At 39.0% G+C, this 22,492-nt stretch overlaps 1 protein-coding gene across 1 annotated transcript in view; it reads right to left on the bottom strand.

Annotated features, from left to right (window-relative positions):
* The window catches only part of LRP1B (LDL receptor related protein 1B), a 1,602,836-nt gene that overhangs the window by 272,891 nt on the left and 1,307,453 nt on the right, over positions 1 to 22,492 (bottom strand). Inside the window, exons 55-58 of the mRNA XM_090045827.1 lie at positions 21,366 to 21,553; positions 15,622 to 15,805; positions 12,752 to 12,837; positions 6,312 to 6,434 (exon numbers count right to left, since the gene is read on the bottom strand). Of these exons, the coding sequence (XP_089901953.1) occupies positions 6,312 to 6,434; positions 12,752 to 12,837; positions 15,622 to 15,805; positions 21,366 to 21,553 (581 nt within the window). The remainder of the gene's footprint in view (positions 1 to 6,311; positions 6,435 to 12,751; positions 12,838 to 15,621; positions 15,806 to 21,365; positions 21,554 to 22,492) is intronic.

Below are 22,492 nucleotides of genomic sequence, written 5' to 3'. Positions count from 1 at the left end.
GTGCCCTGAACCTTTCACCAGAATATTTTCCTGTAAAACCAGCATCAGAGTATGCTCAAAAGTAAGAAATCCAAATTAACTTTCTTTAAGCTTCAAAATTTTACTTCTTTTTAAGTCTGTAACATAACACTATAATCAAATGAATTCAATAGGGAATCATCCTGTCCCTGAAAAATATCCAAGACTTTTAAAATATTACTATTGTATCCAATGATGATACTGTACACTTTAGCATATTATGTTCAGGTCTTTAGGGATTGTACACTGGAATATAAAATCAACATGCTATCAAGGAAACAGGCAGTACAATGTTATATATCCTACTGTATTTATCATACGTGGATTTCAAATATATTTTTACAATTCTGTTAAAATTGTAAAACATATACTTGAAAGCTTCAGTTTCTGGAAATAGTGTAAATAATTGAAAACGTAACATTGTCTGTTTCTTGCAAGACATTCTACTCCAAACATTGTTATGGGTATATTCATTTCATGGGTGTATTCTTTAAAGTATCTGATTAGATTCATTAAGATACCTACTATTTGATAGTCACCCTTAGATGCTCTCCTCATTTCAACCTCTTCTTTTTAACATGTGGACAAGGGAATCAAACATTTTTTTCCTAACACACTATTCTTCCCAACCATTTTAGTGGGGCATTGGAAAAATGGGTTATTATGGGAAAATAGCTCAAGGAACTTTTACAATTTAGACTGATGTGGTTACACTATCTGAAAGCAGTGACCCAAATAATTAGACTCTTCTCTCCACTGGCCTTCAGTCTGAAGGGGTACCAGAATTGCTTTTTCAGGGTTTTTCTAGTCATTCCAATAAATAATGTAGGTTTCTATTTAAAAAATATAAATGCATATTTCAAATCTATGTCTCTGCTTTCTTCTTTATTGTTCCACATGTGCGAGACTACATATTTCACTTGGATCTCATATATTACATAAAAGTTTATATGATTTTATATTTGACCCATGACTTTGAAACTTTGAAACTTCAACTCTTTAAACCTTTTCTACATTGCTGGATAAAATAGATATATGAGACCACATCCAAATTCCTAAATAGAGAATATGAGGGTGGATAAGATGAAAAGATGTAATCTCCAGACATGGAAATATCTGGTGATAAATTTTCTGGAAAATTAATTTTCAGTTCAGGTTCATAACTTCTCCCCTACTCTGAGCCTTATGGAAAATAGTGAACATTAAACCAAACATGTATGAAAGGACAAAATAAAAAGATAACAGTGGTTATAGTTTGAAGGAAAAATATACCTCCCATCACAAACACCTATTTACAAAAATATCTTTATGCCATACTGTTTTATTAAAAGAATTATTTTCAGCAGATAGGAAGCCAAATATGTAATGCACAAGAAGAGTTACTAACCAAAGATCAGGCAAACCCTGATCATTCTGGTCATGGGAAGATTTAGGATTATGAAAAGCGGGGTGAAGATGATGTGATATATTGTCACACATAGCACAACACATTTTTTGCCTCTTAAAGAGAAACTAGGACCTCTACTAATATATAGGGACCTAGTGCTATATTATAGGGCTGTGCAAAGCTTCAGTTGCTGATTCGATTCAGCAGAGAGTTGGCCCAATTCAGTGGCTGAATCTACAATTTTGAATTGAATCAGGAGATGCTTTAATCTCTCTGAATCAAATCAGAACCATCCAAATTGATTTGGAGAGATTCAGAAAGATTTGGAGACTCAGGCATAGACACAGCTTTAAATGTTTTTTCTACATTCCTCAATGTACCAGGCAGCTCATGAATGCTGAGATGCTGGGCCAGATGGAACATCCCACAGGAGTGCGGGGCAGTCCCCAGCATGCTCCGTAGCAGACCTGGACATGGACCAGAAGCAGTTCTGGTCCACTTCCTGGTCCACGGGGAAGCATACAGAGGAAGTTCCCTGCGTCTCCCCTGGCTCAGCAAATGGTGCCTCCTGGGTCTGCGGGGGCATCTGGGGATCCCCAACAGCTGATCGCCAAGCCAGGGGAGGCTGGGCGGGGAGGAGGGCTGGCATGCTTGGCAGTGGACCTGAAAGTGGACTGGAAGTATTTCCATTCCACTTCCAGGTTCACCACCAAGCACATGCCCCATTCCCCACATTGACCTGTGGGTTGCTCCATCTGTCCACCATTGCAGCATTCACCAGCCATGTTTGGCACCTCAAGCTATGTAGAAAAAACATTTAAAGCTGTGTCTATGGCTGAATCACTTTAATGGAATATGCACTAATTTGCTAGATTCTATATTCAATTTAAAAAGCAACCTAAATAAAAAAATTGTCAAAAGATATTGTTTCATTGGCCCTGTATTCATTAAATGTACATCTCTTATTCAAATTCATAAAGAAAAACATAATTTTCTTGAGTGTCTCAACAGTGTCTCCAATACTTCAGGGTCAGTCATTTCTACATTCAAGTTAATATTACCACACCTAAATTAAGGTTTTCAGCTACAGCTCAAAACAGTCTACAGAGCTGTGAAATGGAAGAGACACATTACTAGGAATGGCTAAGAGATGGCTAAATGAGAAGAAAGAATATTTTGAACAGTGGAACATTAAAACCATTAAGGAGGAGAGAGAGCCATTAACAACTGTAAAGTGAAGAGAATTTATTAGGAATCAGGTAGATTGTAATGAGCAGAGTAAACCTACCAACTTTGTGATTTCATGATTTTCATTGAAACTGCAAATTCAGTTTCTGCAAAAAGCCTGGTTCCCCCCAAAAAGTGCAAAAAAGGGAAAAAGGAAAAAAAAAAAAAAGAAGAATAGCTACAAAACAGAAAGCAGCAGGAAGGCTTGGGATCTTGAAGCACAGGGCAGGGGGAGGGGAGGGAAAAGGGAACAAATCAAAGACTAAACTCCTAAATATAGACTCAGTTCAGGAGCCAGTCAGGGACCAGTCTGGGAGCTTGTAAAGAAACCCAACTTCCCCCTGCCCCCCCGCCTTTTTTTTTTTTGCTTTTATTTTTTTTTATCATGAGTGCCCAGCCCAGTGCTGCCTGCCTGCCCTCCTGCCAAGGAGCCCATGTATTTTGGTAGCACCATACAAGAAGCTGCCTCCTCTCCTGGTGTGTGGTCAAGCCCATGGAAGCCATTAATAACATCCTAGATTGCTTGCTAACTTGTCGATTAATGGCTTCCATGGGCCTAATCCCCCGATCCAGCCCATGGAAACCATTAATGGACACATTATTATGCAAGTCTGGGGCACAATTAAGGGCTTCCATGGGCTTAATCAAACCTGCAGAACCCATTAACCCCATCCTACACTGCTAAATAATGCAGTCTTCTATGGTCTTATTCTGGGAATTAAGTCCCCTGATTGGTCCATGACAGCCATTAACTGACATATTAGCAAGCCCGAGGTTGGGGCCATCTGCCAATCTCTGGGAAGGGATGGGACTCATGGGGTCTCTAGGCCAATCAGAGGCACAGGAGCTCTGCTGGGCTTCGCTCTGCTATAAAAATAGCACTGCCCTTCTGGACAGTTGGTTTTAAAATTTGGGTGGAACAAGAATCAAAGAGGCAGGGGGGAGTAATCGTGCTGCTCCACCCCCCCCCACCCAATACATTCTTTTAATCATATCTAGCTATAACTTTCATGACAATGATCATTTTTCTACATTGTTGTCAATAAAGAAAATGCAAAGAAAATGCAAACAAACCCAGCAACTGTTCTTGATCAGCTTGTCACCCGCTAGGAAATTGGAGTAAAGAAAAATTGAGGCGGGGACCATGTTGTGACTCTTTATCTGTTTTTTGCTTTGAGGTCCCTTAGGCTGGTTTGTTTAGGCTTTTTATTTGAAATTGTTTCTATATAATTAGAAAGTGGGATTTCTCACACACTTTCCTCAGACCATACAATAACTTGGATTGAAGTCCTCCTTTCCTCTTCTCTTTGAAGAGAACAAGGTTAAGAGAAAAGTCTAGGGATGTCCGTAAAAGAAATCATAGTGGAGGAAGATCAGAAATTAGATAGGATCCCCTGATGCTGTGTCTAGAAGGAGTAAACTTTTTAAAGACTATTGTCATGGTTTGGGGTCCCCAGGGTTGGCTGTGATGCCCTGGCAGCTCCGTGACCATGCAGCTCCAACCTGAGGGTCCCCGCTTGTCTTTCCTGCCATGTCTTGATGGTAAAAGAATGAATTGGGAGGCTGTCCATGGGGCTTTGTGTGGTCCTCGTCCACTGAACCCTACAAGAACTCACGGGTCCTTAGGCCCTTTGCCAGACCTCACTCCAATACTGTGCTGCACAGGGCACCTTGAGCCTTATGGGCTAAATGCGTAGCTCTAATACCATGCCCCAAGCCTCATGGGTGTTACATGAAAATTGCTACCTCTGTTGGGGCCTCAGCCTACATGGCCTCCACCCCGCTAATCTAGCTAGGCCTTCTAGCCTAGACTCATTGTGTTGGACCTAGCTTTAGGCCCTGATCAATCTTTTCCTGTCACTGGGACTTCTAGCCCTGTGTAGCTGCACCCCTCAGGCACCAGGCTATTTTGCCCTAGTCTGCTGCACCCCTGTGGTGCTGGTTCCCTGGCCCCTATGTCACTGTGCCCCTCTGGCACTAGGCTCTCTGGCCTTCAACTGTCACACCCCTCAGGCACTACACCCTGGTCCTGTGTAGTTGCACTCCTCAGGTGCTGTGCCTTCTGGCCATAATCTCCTGCACCCCTCTGGTGCTGGGCTCTCCAACCCTTTGAGTGTTCTGTGTTTTGCACACACACCACCCACTACCAGCTCTATAACTATACAAGCCCCGAGCCAGCTGCTGGCAGGTCTTTGGGTGATCACATGCCCCTGCTGGGCACTGATGAGACTTCCATAACTCCTCTTACAGCCTCATCCCAAACCACCGGTTCAGACAACAACACAAACATAAGCCCCCGGGCTATAACATAACGATAATGATGGGAGCCTTACTTTGCCTTTATAAGAAAGCAAACTTCTCCCCTAGTCTAATGTGCCTCCTTGCCCTGAGTACTGTTTGTGCTCCTGGAACCTTATTAGTGCTGCAGGCAGTAGATCAAGCAGACAAATGTCTCTGGGCAGCTCTGTTGCACAGGAGCTCCTTCCCCTGGCAGTTGCTAGAGAACTAATCCCTACCAGCCACAGCCTTGCACTTATGTGTGTCCAGGGACCTGCCTTCTTCCAGTCAGCTGACAACCTGCAGGTGCTAGCTAATAACCTCATTAGTCTATTGCTCAGGCAACTCACAGCTGTGAGGCTCTGCCTAGCCTCTGGACTCCCTCTGTAGGATGCTTCTGTTCTTAAAGCAGCAGGTACATCTTAGTGCCCTGTGGCAATTATGATAGGAGTACTAGAATTTAAACCGCATCTGGAAGAATAGCTCTGTGGACTATGAGTAGCATGAAAGGGTTTGTTCATTAAGCTCTCTAAAAATATGCCAAGCAAACAGAGCAACCATTTAATATCTGCCTGTGTTTCTTACACTGTTTTGCAATAAGGGAGATGGCTTACCAGGGAATATTAGAGTTCAGATTTGAGAAAAGGATTGGGAATGGAAAACAGTGCTCATTGGTTCCAAATTTAGGGGGAAAAAAAGTTTTAATTCAACAAAAGTGGCAAAACTTCTGCAGGGCTGAAATATGGGCTTAGCTTTGCTCCGGATTTTTCATAGTAATGATACTGAAATCTCTTTAATATCCAGGTAAATATCGAATATCATATGCAAAATTGGAGACGTTATACTCCAAAATGCTAAATCAATAGATGTTACACTGTTTCTGCTCATACACTTGGTTTGCGATTGACTTAAGTGTAACATAAAATATATACTAAACTCTATTTAAATTATGTGAATGGCTCCTGGATACTATTCTATTAATCCGAGATATATTATTATACCGTTCATTTTCATTGTAGAAACTTTCATTAAATTTCACAGCTATCAGTTCTCAGATTTAATTGGGCCCATATTAGATGGGCCCGCAAATGATTCAGGGACTTTAAACTATGTAAGACAAACATTAATCACAGTTCTAAGGGGTTTTTTTTCTAAAGACATCATACAGTATTTATTGTATTTGATCTTACCTTATCATTTAGTTATATTACCCTAACTGTGCTAATAATGTGCTAATGAAGTATTAGGAAAAAGATATCTTATTACATTTTACTTGCCAGCCCATACTGTGCAGATATATAAAACACACACTCATTAGTTGCATCCCTACAATAAAAAAACTCTTCCCAATATTCAACTATACTTCATTTTTGTAATTACATTATTAATAGTTACCAATTACCTTGATATCACTTCCATTCAAACACATTCTGTTTATTCTGCTGCCATTGGGTCTGCTGGAATCAATCCAATAGATGAACTCTTCTCTGTAATCAAAGTCTATTGCAATCACATTGTTTAATCCCTAAAAAAGGAAAAGAATCAAGTCTACTTCTTAACATATTTTAATATAATTATTTGATACCAATCAAAATGCAAGTAATCACTCCACTGTATTCATTGAAAACATTATACTTACTGTATACCTCTCAAGTATTATGTTTAATCTGTTTCCATATTTTATTACTAAATATATTCACAGTAGGAAACAAAAATTGGGATAGAAACCTACGGCACAGTTTATTGCTTCAGAGACAAAGATGATATTCTCTGAGACTAAATAAAATTGTGTCCTGTTTAATTAAAACTATTAAAATTAACATTAAGCTAAGTACTTCAGCTTTTATGTATATTTCTAAATATACACATCTATTACTAATTTTAGCAAATACTACTTATATTTAGGTTAACTAAAGCAAAGGAAAAACTCTGTTAAGATTTCAAGAAAAGAATAGGGACTGGAATGCCATCTTCTCAATGGTATTAGCAGTGCTTGGGAAAGTATACATGCATTCGTGTTCAGTTATATAGCCAGGAATACCCAAACTGTTTACTACCATTAAAGACTAGTTTCCACTAAAGAACATTATACTATTTAGGAATCCAAAATGAATGAGTTGAAAACAAAGCATGAATTAAGTCTCTCCAAGGGGGAAGACTCATTTTTAAAGTTTTCCCTGAATGAGATTTTCTGAACAGAAACAAAAAAGAAAGGAAAGAAAAAGATGAAAGGTGGTCAACTGTGTGTCCTTCTAGCTGGCCTATTTTGTGATTATGCTATATAATGGACCTAACAGTTCACAACAGGTATGAAACCAGTATATCGTTGGAAGGGTTCTGTGGTTTGATATTAGAGATAGGTATCTTTCAAGTGAGAAAGGCAGGAAAGTTGCTTGATTTTACATGCCTGTGATTTCTAGGATTTATATTTTAAGTCCGTTGTAAGCTGAAAAAATGTGTCTAGTAACACATCGGAAATGATTAATATTTTGGAGACTCCAAAGAAGTAGTTTCCCTTTTTCTCCTTTTCTAACAGCTGAGATGTGCTTTACTGGTTGGATGTTTACTGCTCTGTTAACTTCACTTGGGCTTGATGGGATGTGGAAAGGAAAATAGCTGTTATTTTTATTGTGCTACAGTAAGTATTCTGTGGACTGAAAATACCACTTACTGAACATTTGTAATTTCTCTCCCACCTTATAAAACGGTAAATTCTATTATCTTGGGGCATAAAAATTCTTATCTGGCATCAGAAATCTTCTTTTGCCCATTTTGACTTCTGTCTAGTTAGTGGCAAAACCTACAATAATCTCCAGCTCTAATAAAAATAGTGATATCACCACCACCACCAAACCACCTTCATTGACTTGCACTTCTCTTTTTCACTATATTTAAAGACTGAAAAGCTGTGTGACATGATCTGGAGCAAGCACTACAGTACCTGAAGGATTGCTGAAAATCATATGATTGTATGTCACATGAATGGATCATAAGGTTTTAGAACTGATGAAAGTGCATCTATTGTTGGTGGAATTTATATGATGTAGCATGGGAAAGTACCTGTGGTACAATGGTAAAATACTAGGCAAGGTAAGAGTACAATAGGACTTCTTTCCAATAGGACTTCTTTCAAGTTGCCTATCTGTTGTAGTCACTCTTTGTTATACCCCTTTTCACTTGTTTGCAATGTTTAGACATGCAATAAAAGACTGTTTAATGACTAAAAAGGAAAGTAATTTATTTCTGTTTTATATGGACAAACTAAAATTATATGGTCAGAATAAGGTTGATAAAACTGCAAAAATGGGAAGGCTAAAGGAATGCCATTCAAGTTAAACAAATGTACATATTTTTATATAATAAAAAGGAACTACATACTTATCACAGAACTTTGAAAAGGATAATCAGCTAATAGAAGATATCAGTCGTATCTGATATCATATGTATAAAAGGGTTTTTCAGAAGAAAGTTTGTGATGCAGAAATTAACAGTATATTGAAGAAAAAATATTTTGATGATTAGCATAACTCCTGAAAATGAAGTTCAATGTACAAGATATTGTTAAGACAACAAACATATATGCCACTCAAGTTATGTGATATAATACACTTGCAGTAGTAAACTAGACAAAGTTTGATCTAAGGGAAATAGAAGAAGATGAAAGAGACTAAGCACTGAATAAGATAATGAATATCAACTCAAAATGAGTTAATATATTTTGATAGGAAGGTGGAGGAAAATGGTCGAGAACAACTCTTTATACTGTGGGATAATAACAAGAACATGTAATATCAATACGTAGGGACCAACCAAATTCATGGTCAAAGTGAGATGCTCTGTGGCGACTGCAAGTTCCCCCACACACGTGAGATGCACATGGGGAACATGAAAGATTAAAGGAGCTACCATGCACTCTACTTCTGCCACGAATTCGGTAGGTCCCTAGCAGTAAGCTTTATGAGAAATAGAAGTGTCAAGATCTTGTATCAGATTTCAAAACCAAATGAGGAATATATTCCAGCCAAAAGTAAGTCATCAGAAAAAACAACATTAAGAGATATGAATAGAAATAGATGGGGTGGGGGGGAGGGGGGAAGTACATTGAAAGGGAGGTTTTCTTGTCGCATTGTTGTTATGTTTTTTAAACAAAAAACCATGAGATGAAAGTGACAAATCATAAGTGGCTTGTCAGAAGATATTTGAAAAAAGAAACAAAGCACTGGAAAGGCTAATCCGGTGAAGTATGTTAAAAGCAAAGCTAGTAGGAAAGATGTAAATCCAGAATATATAATCCATGGTCAGACTCCAGGGACTAATACTTGTATTATGAGAAGGTGCACCATGCTGGCTGGAGTACAAAGTTTAGTTGACAAAACTGGCAATATTGTGTATTAAGTGTTCTGCAGGAAGTATATGGTACAAATAGAGAAGCATTACCATAATAGGACAGATAAAACTATGGAGAGTAAATGCCTATAATATTATTTGATTGTTCAATAACTATTGTTCAGGAAGTATATTCTAGAAGACCAGATATGATAGTTATAAAAAAGGATGGATTTTTCATTTCCATTTGATAAGACTGCTCAGCTGCAAATGCATGAAAAAAGCCTAACAAATAAAATGCATTGTGATGCACTAGATTCCAAAATGAAGATTTTTAAGGCCACTGTATAAAATGGAAATCAGTTTTATTATATAAGATTATGGGGACTTTAAAAAGCAGCATTGATAGGTACTTCTAAAATACTGAGGAAATTGTTCACATTCAAAAATATTTGATGATGAAGGTTAAGTGTGATTCTGAGTCAGAGAAGATAAATAATAAACCCAATAGAAAGGTGTATGCAATCCTCTTTTTTTTTTTTTTAGCTCTTCCATGTATCTAGGGAAAGCCTAGAGAGTTTGATGGCTGAGAGAGCAGACAGGGGAGGACAAAGGAGTATACACGCTGCATTTGCCAAATAAATTGCAGTGTGTGGAGGACAGGGAAAAGAGCTAGTACTGATCTGGAAAACGCTGCATAGCAAATAAATGGGCAGTGAACTACATCCTAACTCTTGCTCTTTTTCTTCTGAGCTTTTATTGAGTGGTTAAGTTACAGAAGCACAGATCATAGTGGTAGAGGAGAGTGGTTGCTCTCATTTGACAACAGGCCTACTCTCTGTCTGTTTGCTGTTCTTCTCAGTGCCTAAAAAAGAGGAGGAACCTGGCAAATCAATGATCTCCTGAGGATACATGGAGTGAGAGGCAAAGACAAAAAAGATAGCCTCAAGAGGAAGATACCTCAAATGTTATGACGGCTCAGCCTCCTTCCCTCTTTTAAAATCTAGACTGCTTTAAAGACACAATCATTTTGAGAGCAAAGGCTAATATCTTCAAAAGCAGCAGTTTCAACCACTCGGACTGGTGAAATGTGGGGACTCATATGATAACAGAGGAACCAAAATTCAAATGTTCTTCCTGTTTGGAGTTGTCCCTAATAGTCTGATGAAGACTGATGAAGTACAGCTGCCAATAACACCCATTGGGAAGCACTGTATTGTTGCTCTTTGGCCTATTAGGAATTTCTAGGACTCAAATCTATCAGCAAAGAAAAGAGCAAAGGGTTTGTGTTGAGACCAATTCTGTTTAACATATTAAAAAATGATCAGGAAAAGGGGATGAACAACAAGGTGGCCAGATACACCGATGAAACAAAATTATTCAAAGTGATAAAGAACAAGTGATAAAGAACTACAGAAGAATCTGGCCCTACCGAGTGATTGGGCCACTAAATGGCAGATGAAATTCAATGTAAATACATGTAAAGTGAGGCACCTGGGCAAACATAACCTGCACTATACCTACATTATGACGGGCTATATATAAGCTGTTACCACACACGGAAAAAATTTGGAAGTCATTGTGGGCAGTTCATTAAACACATCTCAGTGCTCAGCAGCCATCAAAAAGGCAAATAAAATGTTCGGGATTATTAAGAAGGGAATCATAAAACAGAATATCATTATGCCCCTTTATCAATCCATTGTGCATCTATACCTTGAATACTATGCCCAGTTCTCGTCTCCACATATCAAAAAGGATACAGAAGAACTAGAGAAAGTACAGAGAAGGGCAACAAGGAAGATAAGTGATATGGAGGGGCTTCCATATGAGGAGAGAGTAAAGAGTCCAGGACTCTCCAATTAAATAGTCACTTGAGAGGATTATATGACAAGGATTTATAAAATACTGAATGGTGAAGAGGAAGTCAATAGGGATTTATTAGTTGCTCTCCCTGACAGTGCAAGATCCATGGGTCAACAAAATGAAACTTGTAGTATGTTTAAAACTAAAAAAAGGACTTTTTTTGTCCACACAGAACACAGCCCCACTGGGCCAGTCAGCATGGAAGCAGAGAAAACCCCCACTGCACAGGGCACCCTCCCCCCCCCACAGTGGTTCTGGCTGGGTTGGGGGGCCAGGGCGGGAACAGGTGCCTTTGCCACCACTGCACTGCTGCAGCAGCTGTGGCAATGGGCAGGGCTGAGGAGAGACTCGCTGCTGGCTTCCCCTGCCCTGCAGCTGATGGGGGGTGGGGAAGGGGAGAATGTGCCCAGCAGCCAGTCAGATGTACCCTGTGGATTGGCTGGGCTCGACTGCCTTTGGCAGTGTCTGGCATGCTGGGAGGCATGCAGCAGCACTCCCAGCCTGCTGCTGTGAGCCAGTGCTGGCATCCCTGCACCCCGCTTCCCCTCCCAGGTGAAGGAACATACGTTCTGTTCCCTCCTGATCTACTCTTCGCAGCTTAGAGAAACCAGCGAAGGTTTGATCAATTCCATCGCGGGCTTCCTGCTCATCTGTATTTAATCTAAAGGACCGTTCTTACGTTACGTTCCCAAGGCAGCGATCGGCCTAGGTTCTTCAGAAGAATTTCAGAGTACGAAAAACTCAACATCATGTTTGCTATGCTCACAAATAGAGCTCCAGGGGGGCAGAGTGTTTAATAAAAGGTAGTTATTTTGGTAAACAGTGCTATTTGAAAATTGAACACTTTTCCTTGTGATGTTAGAGCATATGGCTCTCTGTCACATGCAGTCAGAAGAAATCATGGCTCTGCATATTGCTGCTCTTAATCTCTACTGAGGATTTTCAAGTATTTTTGTAACTATACAATTAGTTCTCCAACAAGTAACTCATTTTTATGAAAAACAGATTTTCAAAGTATGATCTATGGCAAGTAACTACACTTGGGTGAAGCATAAAGGCATCAAAGCAGAAAAGTGCTGAAACAAAAGCTCTATATTTAGTAGGTATCTGTGTTTCTTTTTTGGAAGTTTTTTCTCAGAAATTAAGAAAGTTTTCTTCTGGTATGTTTACAATAATTTAGACTATATTTTAATACTTTGAGGTATATATATGTTGGAATAATTTACAATATAGAAAATCTTTGATCTTTTTATAAATTGCAGGGCTAAATAAAAATAAATTTGGATTCTGACAGTAATTAGACTAGTAATACATGCAGAGATAATCATCTCTGTTTTTTAAAGCTAAAAATACACAGGTTGTAAATAAGTGTTGCAAGAGGACAGGATAATAAGTAATGCAATACACTGCTGAGAATCACTTTGGAATTCAGAATGACTCAAGGAACAACTGCCTGAGTATTAATACAAGTCAATATAACAGACAATAAGCAGTTTAAGAAATTGTAAAATTATTGTATATATGAGGATATTGCAGTTGTTCTGTGATACCTACAGTGCCAATTGTAGAATTAGCTCTCTCTCAACTGCACATTTTAAAGACTAATAAGACTTTAAAAATTAAACTTAGAGCATGTTACTATGATTATACCTGTTTCAACAAAGTGTAGTTGGATCCATCAGTGCTAATTTTTCTTATCTCATGATGATCAGCCAGAATTAAGAAAGGTTCCTCATCTAAACCCCAGAAGAAAGAATATATTAGACTAGCTTTTAAGTTAATTTATGGAAATTCAGGAATATAATGCTGAAATACAGATGGGCTTGAAAAATAAAATGTTACATGCTCCGACCAATGGTATGAATGAAAGAAATATTTAAAACATTCAAATGTTCCAAGAACAATCAATGATGCAGTATAAAAATGAACAAAGCAGTCAATTAGTATATATCTTTCAATGTGATTTAACTTTGCCTTTATAATAGAGAGAGGAACCATTTTAAAATGAACAATCATTTGATGTCCAAGCTGAACGTAAAGAGCATTTTACATGAGTTATTTTGATCTTTAAAGATCAGGTAATAAATAATAGTAATAGAGACTGGAAATTTCAAATTGTGTGACAGATTATAATATAACATAATATAATCTAATCTTGAAACTATATTATTGATAATACAGACTGAAAAAATATATTTCATTTCAATAATTCTGAGGTGTCAAACTCACCTTTGTCCCTGGCCTGGATCCAAACCAGGGAGCCCCTTGCAGGCTGGACCCAGCAGCAGTGGACATAGTGGCAGCTTGCTATGCAGCAGTGGCAGCAGCAGTTCTGACTCTAATTTGGGGCACATGGTGACAGTTCCAGCTGCTGCTGCATGATTCAAGTTGGAGCTGAAGCTACTGCTGCTGCATGGCCCACACCCTGGTGACAACTCAAGCTGTGGCTCCAGCATACGGCACACAGTGGGCGCTGGCTGCCAGTGAGTTAAGACCATGGCAGTAGCAACAAGCAAAGTAACCAGAGAGTGACTGGGGCTGCCAACTGCTGCTGATGGTTATGTCCCGTGGGGCCTGAGGGCTCAGATTCTGTGGCATACCCCTTTCTTATCCTCTTTTAATATCAATACAGTGGCTCCATGGACTGGATTTGACCCATGTGCCATATGTTTGATGTCTCTGCAGTAACTGTTTATCACTGTGGAGGGTATTGTGCGCTGCTGTTGCACACAAAAGGCAATTTGATGGCATTTCATATGACATTTTAAAGGCTTTCATAAGTCAGCAAACAGCGAAAAACACTGCCTCTGACCATCTTAATTCACTATTACTGGAGCTCTGTGAGCTTCACCCTCCTCCCCCCCATTTTATCATTTCCAGATTTCTCTGACCCAGATTTCATTCTCTTATTCCCAGATTTCTTTAAATGTTTATCCCACTATTCCATTAATAGATTCAAACACCTATGACATACAGAGCAGCAAAATCTCATTTTCTCTTTTTATCTTAACTGTTATTAATGTTTGATTGAAGACCAATCAGAAAGAATAGAGAATGATTAATATTATAAATGAAGAAGTCAATTAATCTTGATATCAACTTATAAAAATAGTGAAAACATGTATGAAAATAGTGTGCTGTACAATGTACAACCACTTCAAAATCAATGTACAATCACTTTTACAGCCCATCTACCTTACCAATTAAACTTATAAAACACTCTCCACATTTTAGATGTTTGAAATATCACTAAATTAACTTTCCAAGTAGGCTTATGGAGACAAACCACCATGGTGGGGTGAAGAGACAAGGTCATATTTTAGGTTATAGTAACTGGTAGTTGGGCCTCCAACAGGTTGGCAATTCCTCTTACAGCTCTGATAGCTGTAATTGTGGTGACTTCTCCTTAACTCTTTCAACACAATTTTAGTACACTTTTCTTCCTATTGTCTGGTCCAACCCTTCCTCTCATGTGTCTGATATATATCTTTAAGTTTATAAGCGCCTTGTAAAAGATGAGATCCAAATAAATCAGATCCCCTATCTTTGAAGCTCCCCTTTAATATTCCTCTTAATTCTCAGAGAAGCAGCAGGGACAAGACGCTCTGAAATTTAGGAGACCAGGACCTCCTGCCTTTGAGACACAAAGTGGACTATTATTGGAAAAACTTGTCTAGAGGGAGGTGGTCAGGACATAAAGAGGTTATCTACTTGTACAATAGGTAAGAGGATTTCCAGCATGTTGGGAAGAGTTTAGCAGAAGAGGGATACAGTGTGTTCTGTTTCTGGATGGGAAAGGCTTATAACCAGCAGCTCCCAATCCTCCTATTGACAATCGTTGACCTCTTTTTCCTTAGTACGCTGACCCAGTGTAATTAGATTAGCTAACATATGTCAGGAACTAACACGTACAGAGCAAATAAAGAGATAACTCAGTTTTTTTGTAGATGTACAACTTTCTTGTGCATCCTGCTCAAAACAATCATCCTGTGCTGTCTAGAAATAATGTGGTAGTGATGCTTTCTATTGTGAATTAGGTTTCTGCTAGACCGCAAAGATCATAATATTTTCTTTTACCTCTTTTTCATGTTTAACTTTCTCCATTAAAATACTGGGGAAATGGAAGCAAAAACATCAGCAAGATTTTAAAAAAATGCACAGTAATTACCTGTAATGTTTTACCATTATCATGTGACCATAAACCAGGGAATATAAGATGGTGTTTTTCTTTTCTGTTTCTAAAATTTCCCATTGACTTTTGCAGACTCAGTAATTCACACTACCATAACCTGACAAAGCATGTGAGCAGAACAAATGATAAATACAGAACCTATTCTTACTTTTAAACTGTTTGCACTGAATGTATATTTCTTTTTCTGACAGAAAAGAGAATATGTTCATTTTGCTAATCAATAGTTTGTTATTCAGCAGAAATCCCATACCAATACAGATTTCAGACTTAAAATAGTAAAGTTAATGGAATACAGATTTCATAAATAACTTTACATAAAATATTATACCTGAAAGAGATTTACAACCATTTAGGTTATCAGGTTGTACTTCATACCCATCTGCACACAAACATTTGTAGGTTCCATATGTATTGATGCATTGCTGGCTACAGGGAAAGCCAGTTGAACATTCATCAATGTCTACACACGTTTTACCATCATCCTTCAGCCGGAATCCAGGCCAGCATTTGCACTGGGAAAGAAAAACAGGAATGTTCATTCTAAATTATTATTGTAAATTTTTGTGTGCCATAATTTACTCAGAACGGATTAAAAAGATCAGAAATTTAAGCCTGTTCCATGTTTCCTTGCCACTCTCTTAACAATGGCATACCTTTAGAAGAACCCTTCATGACTCACTGGTTTAATGTTAGGAAAACTTTGTTCTGTAACCTGAAATTCTCAAATGGCACATTAATGTTTGTTAATCTTTCTTAAAGAAGTATTAGGCCTTCCTGTTTTTCTATTTAATTACAGCTATTTAGTGACTTAAGGTCTTAAGAAGAGTCAACGTTTAGACTTAACTAGAATGCCAAACATGTAAGATACACGGTCTAAAAAAATGGTTACTTACTCTACCAAAAGCAAGGGCAATTTGTTGGGTTACTAAAACTGACTTCAGAATAAAGTTAAGAGGATCAGCTCTTGATTCCACAGCATCAAGAATCTTTCTGTAATAGGACAAATTTAGTACCATGATTTTTGTCATCATTGCTCACCCTCAAGCTTCAGCAAATACTTGCTTTGGATTTCCAGTTCACATGGCATTCACCTATGCCTCAGCTTGCCAGGCTTCACCTACTCTGCATGAATGGTAATTGAACAAATTACCTTTGTAATTTGTCTAGCCAACAAGTTTTGCCTAAACATAAGGAGTCATTATTAAATTAAGTGGAAGATCCTCTCCAGGTTTTCAATAAAGTACTGTTTTCTTCATCTCTTCCAACTATGAAAGTAGTGATAGATTTTTTTCACACTTGTGCTGGAAGATCCCCAAGCTGACTTAGTAGTAATCATTTACTTACAGCTTTCACTAAAACAATTGGGATGGCTTTCAGACATAAGCCCTTTGGACTACAAACAAAACTGGTCTTCTCATAATCTTGCTAGAGCACTGAGATATCTTTTTAGCCTGAAGTGAATTGGGAATAAGGACTACAGGATTAGAGAATTGAAAATAAATAGAAAATGCCACATGAACTATCTTTATAGCCCAGTGATCTGAGGCAAGACCACTCTATGCTCCTGTAAATTAGAAAAGACAGTTGCCATAGGGGTAGGCAGAAGAGAATACATCCTCCGAAGGCTTGATTTGGTTCTGAATAACAGTATCAATTTTTTTGTCTTGAAGTACACTCAGGGGCTAAATACAGATATTCAGAGGTATTAGGAGGAGGTCAAATTGGTTCAGAATGGCTGCTCAGTATCAGGTAAGTCAGGATGAGCTACAGGGAGGGGGTTTGAGGGCAAGTAGGTTGGAGGGGAACAGGAGTCCAACAGAGAATGAGGAGCAGACCCACCCTGTGAGGGGTGCAAGGGCAATTGAGTCCTGTGGGTGCTTTGTGGGGGCCGGCAGTACTTGTGGGTAGGATGAGAGGGCAGGTGCAACCCAAGGGATGGGTGGGGGGGCAGGGAGACATGACCTGGTTTTGCTGGGGTCTGAGAGTGTAAGGCAGGATAAGGGAGCCTTGCAGGATCCATGGGGGAGTTTGAGGGACCAGGGGCTATATTTAGCTCCCCAACCCTCCCAACGAACCTACGCCATTATCCTTCCTACCTCTCGCTGCACAAGGACTGACTTGCTTGGCTCTGGCAGTGGTGAACACAGATAGAAGCAGCTTCATCCAGAGCAACTTGTGGGGTGGGGGACCGGCTGATCCAGAGGGGAGCATATGGCTGAGAGGCAAGAAATAGCTCAGTGCAGGAGGGGAGGTTAAAAAAGCAGCCCCAGAGCTTGGGTCCAGCGGCTAGGTTTTCCCAGACATGGGGCTGTGCAGAGAAAGTGTACAAAAAAGTTTCACCCACCAGTTTGATCTAAATCAAATATGCTTTATACTACATCAATACATATTTATCTTAAACTGGATTCCACATTTTTTAGACTAGCTTGTATGCGTGGAACGTCTGTACAGTTACAGGCTTAAACTGATTGCCGGTCACTGAGACTGAATCTGTAAGTGTAAAGTTTGCACTGAGATGATCTAAGTTTAAATTGGGAGGCCATTCTGAACCTGATTTAACTACCGCAAATGTCTGTACTTAGCCTTGATAAATGCTTGCAGATGAAAAGGTATGGGATCTCTTTCACTGATATCTAAAGCAGAGAACCTCAGTTTTAAGACAGCATGCGGTCTTCCGGTTACTGGCATATTGAATCTAAAGGACTGAATGGGGATAGAGTACTTCATTAATCTTGATTTAGGAAAAGTCCCAGCCTTTAAATGGAAAGTCTTCTATCGTAGTCTGTACCTCCTCTTGTATTCCTGAAGACTACAACCTTGAAGGCACTGGATGTAGCCATAGATCAATCCACCATGTACAATTCATGTAACTTTGCCTGTAAAATTGTCTGGGCTGCCACATTCCATGATACTAGACTTCAGCTATTATTCTTTTTTGGCTTTTTTCTTGACAAAACTGTGGTAGCCTGTGCCAGTTTAGATAGAAGATAGGATAGAGATAAACTTTATAGACTAGTTAAATTAAATTGGCGCATAAGCTTTTGTGAGCCTGAGCATCTGAAGAGGTGAAGTGTGCTTGGGATCAAGAAAGCTTGTGAATCTCCAATTTAGTTAGTCTATAACAGAGGTGGGCAATTATTTGGGACTGCAGGACACTTAGGCAGTTCTGGAAGGCTGCTGTGCCCCAGTCAGCACCTCCCGCTATGCAACAGCCTGGAGTCCACACACCTTGTGGCTCCTCCCCACCACTGCCTACAGCGCACAGCCCCAGCCCTGACCGTGGCCAGCTTTACCCACTCCAGACCTGCCCCCACCAGCCACTTTTCCCCTGCTCCAAGCAGCAGCTTCTGCCTGGCCACTGCTCAACGTAGGCCAATGTTTACATCCCATGTTTACAGTTAAGGCTCCTCAGAAGATCAGTGTAGGTAAGTAGACATGGAAAACCTTACCAAAAATGCCCATATCTCCCTCCGTATAAATGAGCTAGTCCATCAATGACTTGCTTGCTTTTCCCTCAAGCCACTATGTAATTTCTCTGATCCTGACACTTTATACAAGTAGTCCATTAATCTCAATGCTCAGTCCTGTAGTCGTGCACAGAGAGAGCTGACCAACAGATGACATTAGAATAATGCCCAAGAACTTCTGATATATATCTATGTAAATACATATAATTGTTTCCTTTTCCTTCTCTGCCCTGCATCCTCTGATTGTTTGTGTTGGTGCTGAATGTATGACCAGATACCTTGTTCCAGGTAGATCTAAACCTTCAGACTAACCACAACCTTGCCATAGGCAACCTTGATAATAGGCACATTTTATCGATACACAGTGATAGCAGGTAAGAGTAATGCAAACAATTCTATATCTAGAATAGATATATGCATTACTTTAATGAATATCTACTTCACCTGCAAGACAACCTCCAAAAGCACACTTCTAAATACCATTTTCTAACCATAAATCTGTTGCAGATACTTCTTACATCTTTCTGTCATTAGACTGTAAACACATCAGGATGTGAATCATGTTTTGCTCTGTGGTCCTATCTTACTTAGCTCAAAGGTATGCTCATTCTGATTATAGCTTCTTTAACTGTTGCCCTATTAGAAACAACAAATTATTATTTTGCTGAGTTTATTTTACTATGAGACAGGTCCAGCCTTGAAGAGTCAGGAGTCTCTAACGTATCACCCCTCCTGCTTTCTGATTGTGGGCTAACAAGTTGTTGTTTTGCATGCTTTAGACCACAACTGCATGGAGGAAGGAGTAACAAATGCCCAGCATCTATTTATAAACCAAAAATATTTTTCTTAAAGCAAAAATGTTACAGATCATGTACTGTAGGTTTTTCCTTTTATAGTTTTGATTTTACCTTCAAATAAACTTTGGAATTGGGGAGAAAGGACTTCTTGGACTTAGACGTACACTTCTTAAGCTCTATATTCCCTTTGGGCATAGACAGTTATAGCAATTGTTTCAATAGCAATGGATATTGATAAAAGCTGTTACGATACAGCTGTTATGTCTACATGATTCTATTACAGCTGTAACCCTATTTCATAAATAACAACTGGATGACAATAACTTACTATCCATGGACAAAAAACGAGGTGAAGTTAATTCAATAAGGCAAGATTTTTCGCTACTAAAAAGAAACTAAGGTTTTTGGTTTTTCAAATACAATCCAACCATTTTGGAAGTTCTAAGAGTCTAGACAAAAAGTTCAAGCATCCATGAAGGATCAAGTTCTTTAGTCTTCATAGCCACTGATTTTCTTACTCAAGCATTCATTCACATTGTAGTTTGTCTCATCAGATCCCTCACTACAACCCTGGCCCAAACACCAGTGGTAGCATAATGATATAAAATTATTAGTGAGATGTTCCAAGTCTCCCTCGTTCTATTAAAAAGATCTGACCAAAATTGAATCTGGCCCTTAGGACTCCTCCAGAAGTTCAATTTATGCTATGATTACTGTGTTTATCACAGCATAAATGGAAAAGATACTACATGGCCACCCAGTTGAAGGTGCCATGAAATGGCAAACCAGGCATAAAAATTTTCTACATGTTCTATAGGTTCTATATATTCAAAATGTTCTACATGCTATATAATGAAGACCTTTTTTTTGCAAGTGTTTTATTGGACTAACTGCATAGTTGGGATAAAGTTAAACTGGTTTGTGGGGTGCCTTAAATTGAATGCATGTCAGGTCGTGGGCCAGGGCCAAAGATCAACTGATTGTCGACTTCAGCCAATGGACTGCACCGGGGTCTCGAATTTGCCTTAACACTGGGGATGACAATCAGCTGTTTACTGGCCCAGCCTTGGACTTGCAGACACATTGCTTTCAACTTGCCATGATCCTAGGTTTGCCCTCCACCGGAAAGTAGAAAGAACACATTTGGGTTTTAGTTCCTGATCCCAAAATTGCAGCTTCTGCCATGCATGTGTACCATGGCAGGAGGTGTGATTATTAGGACAGGGGATCAGATCACACAGAGCCTTTATCACACAGAGCCTTTAATGAATGCGTGTCTGCCTCTACATATCTATTTTCAAGTTAACAGAATAATTAATGTTTGGTCATTTCCTTAGAATCTGAGAACAGGCTTTTCCAAGTTTCTCAGAAAAAATAATTAAGTGACAGAGAGAGGAAAGTTGCTAGTTCTCCAGTACAAAACACATTCTGAAAATGTTATTAATTTTGTATTGTTCTACTTTATTAATATCTTAATTGACTATTAGAAAAGATACATATTTATTACTTTCAGGAGCATTTCCTTATGACCAAATCTGTATAATTTGTTTGTGGTTTGTTTAAATCAGCATGATTAACTGTGGGTTTTCTAATGCTATTTTGTACTTTTGCTATTGCATGTTCATCTTTATTATCCAACAGACAATATATTCACTTATTAGTTGTCTGACATATATAGAAATAGATACTAATGCTATTACCATGCCCATTTTGACTGATACAAACCTTATATGGTTTTGTGATTTTATCTGATATAATCATGGATTAATAATTTATATTATATTGCACCATATGCCAGGACCACCAACCTTGTAACCAACAGGAAAATCCTGACAATCTTGAGAACAGCCACTTATTTTCTTACTCAAGCATTCATTGATGTGGCAGTTTCCCTCATCAGATCCATCAGTACAATCCTCTTTGTTATCACAAACATGTATTTGGGAAATGCACTTGCCATTTCTGCACATAAAAAAGGAACTGTTGCATGACTGTTCTGGAAAAAAAATTAAATAAAATACCACAAATGAGAACCAGCATCAGCTGTTGAATTAATAGATTGTCTCATAGATCAGTTCCAATCTATGATTTGAAGGTACCAAAACCTGTCCCATGCACGATCAATCCTATATACTGATTTGGGACAGTGATTTGGGACAATCCTATATACCGAATCCTACTGATTCGGGACAGTGATTCAAATCACCGGATCAAATCACTGTTTCCTGAATTGTCTGAATCCAAATCTGAAGTAAATGCTAGTCATTTCACAGAGGTCTACTATGCATACAAGCTTACCACTCTATTTATTAGACTCAAATCTAATCTCTTCTCTTGTGCTAATGAATCCTCTCTTGATACTTACATGCCATTTCATGACTCCTGGAATGAGCTGTGTGAACAATTCTTCTTCCCACTCCTTAGCACTTCATTAAGCCATTAATGTAACCATATGCAAGTCTTCATGATGATTATAAAGTATTGTGATGATATGGACCTGCTTACACCATATTTCAGGTTCAAATTCCAATTTAAGTCCTTGAACATTCGCTACTCAAATTCATTGCTCAAGGTACGAGGGGGTATGTATGTGTGTATAACCCATACTTACGCTTCAAATTAGGTGCAGCATATAACCATCTAATCCTATTTGCATAATATTCCAGGTCAAGAATAAAATCCCATTCTTTAATGGGACTGGGATTAATGGCATGTACTCTGGTGGTACTGATCACATAGTAGGGCTGCTAGGTAGGGCAGTCATTGATGGGGCTGGGAGAGTGGGCAGGGTTCAGGGTAGCACTCTGGGGAGCTGAGGGAGCAGGCAGAGTATGGGGCCTGGTGGGGGTCCCCCCATGGTCCCCTCCCTCTCCTCCAGCCCTACCCCTACCCCCTACTTACCGGCATGGAGTCCAGGTCCAGCTACTTGCAGTGG

This window comes from Crocodylus siamensis, chromosome 4 (genome assembly GCF_052110815.1).
Source record: "Crocodylus siamensis isolate JL-2025a chromosome 4, ASM5211081v1, whole genome shotgun sequence".
Lineage (NCBI taxonomy): Eukaryota > Metazoa > Chordata > Crocodylia > Crocodylidae > Crocodylus > Crocodylus siamensis.
Note: the sequence above shows the minus strand (reverse complement) of the source record. Positions and strands in the feature narration are given on the sequence as shown.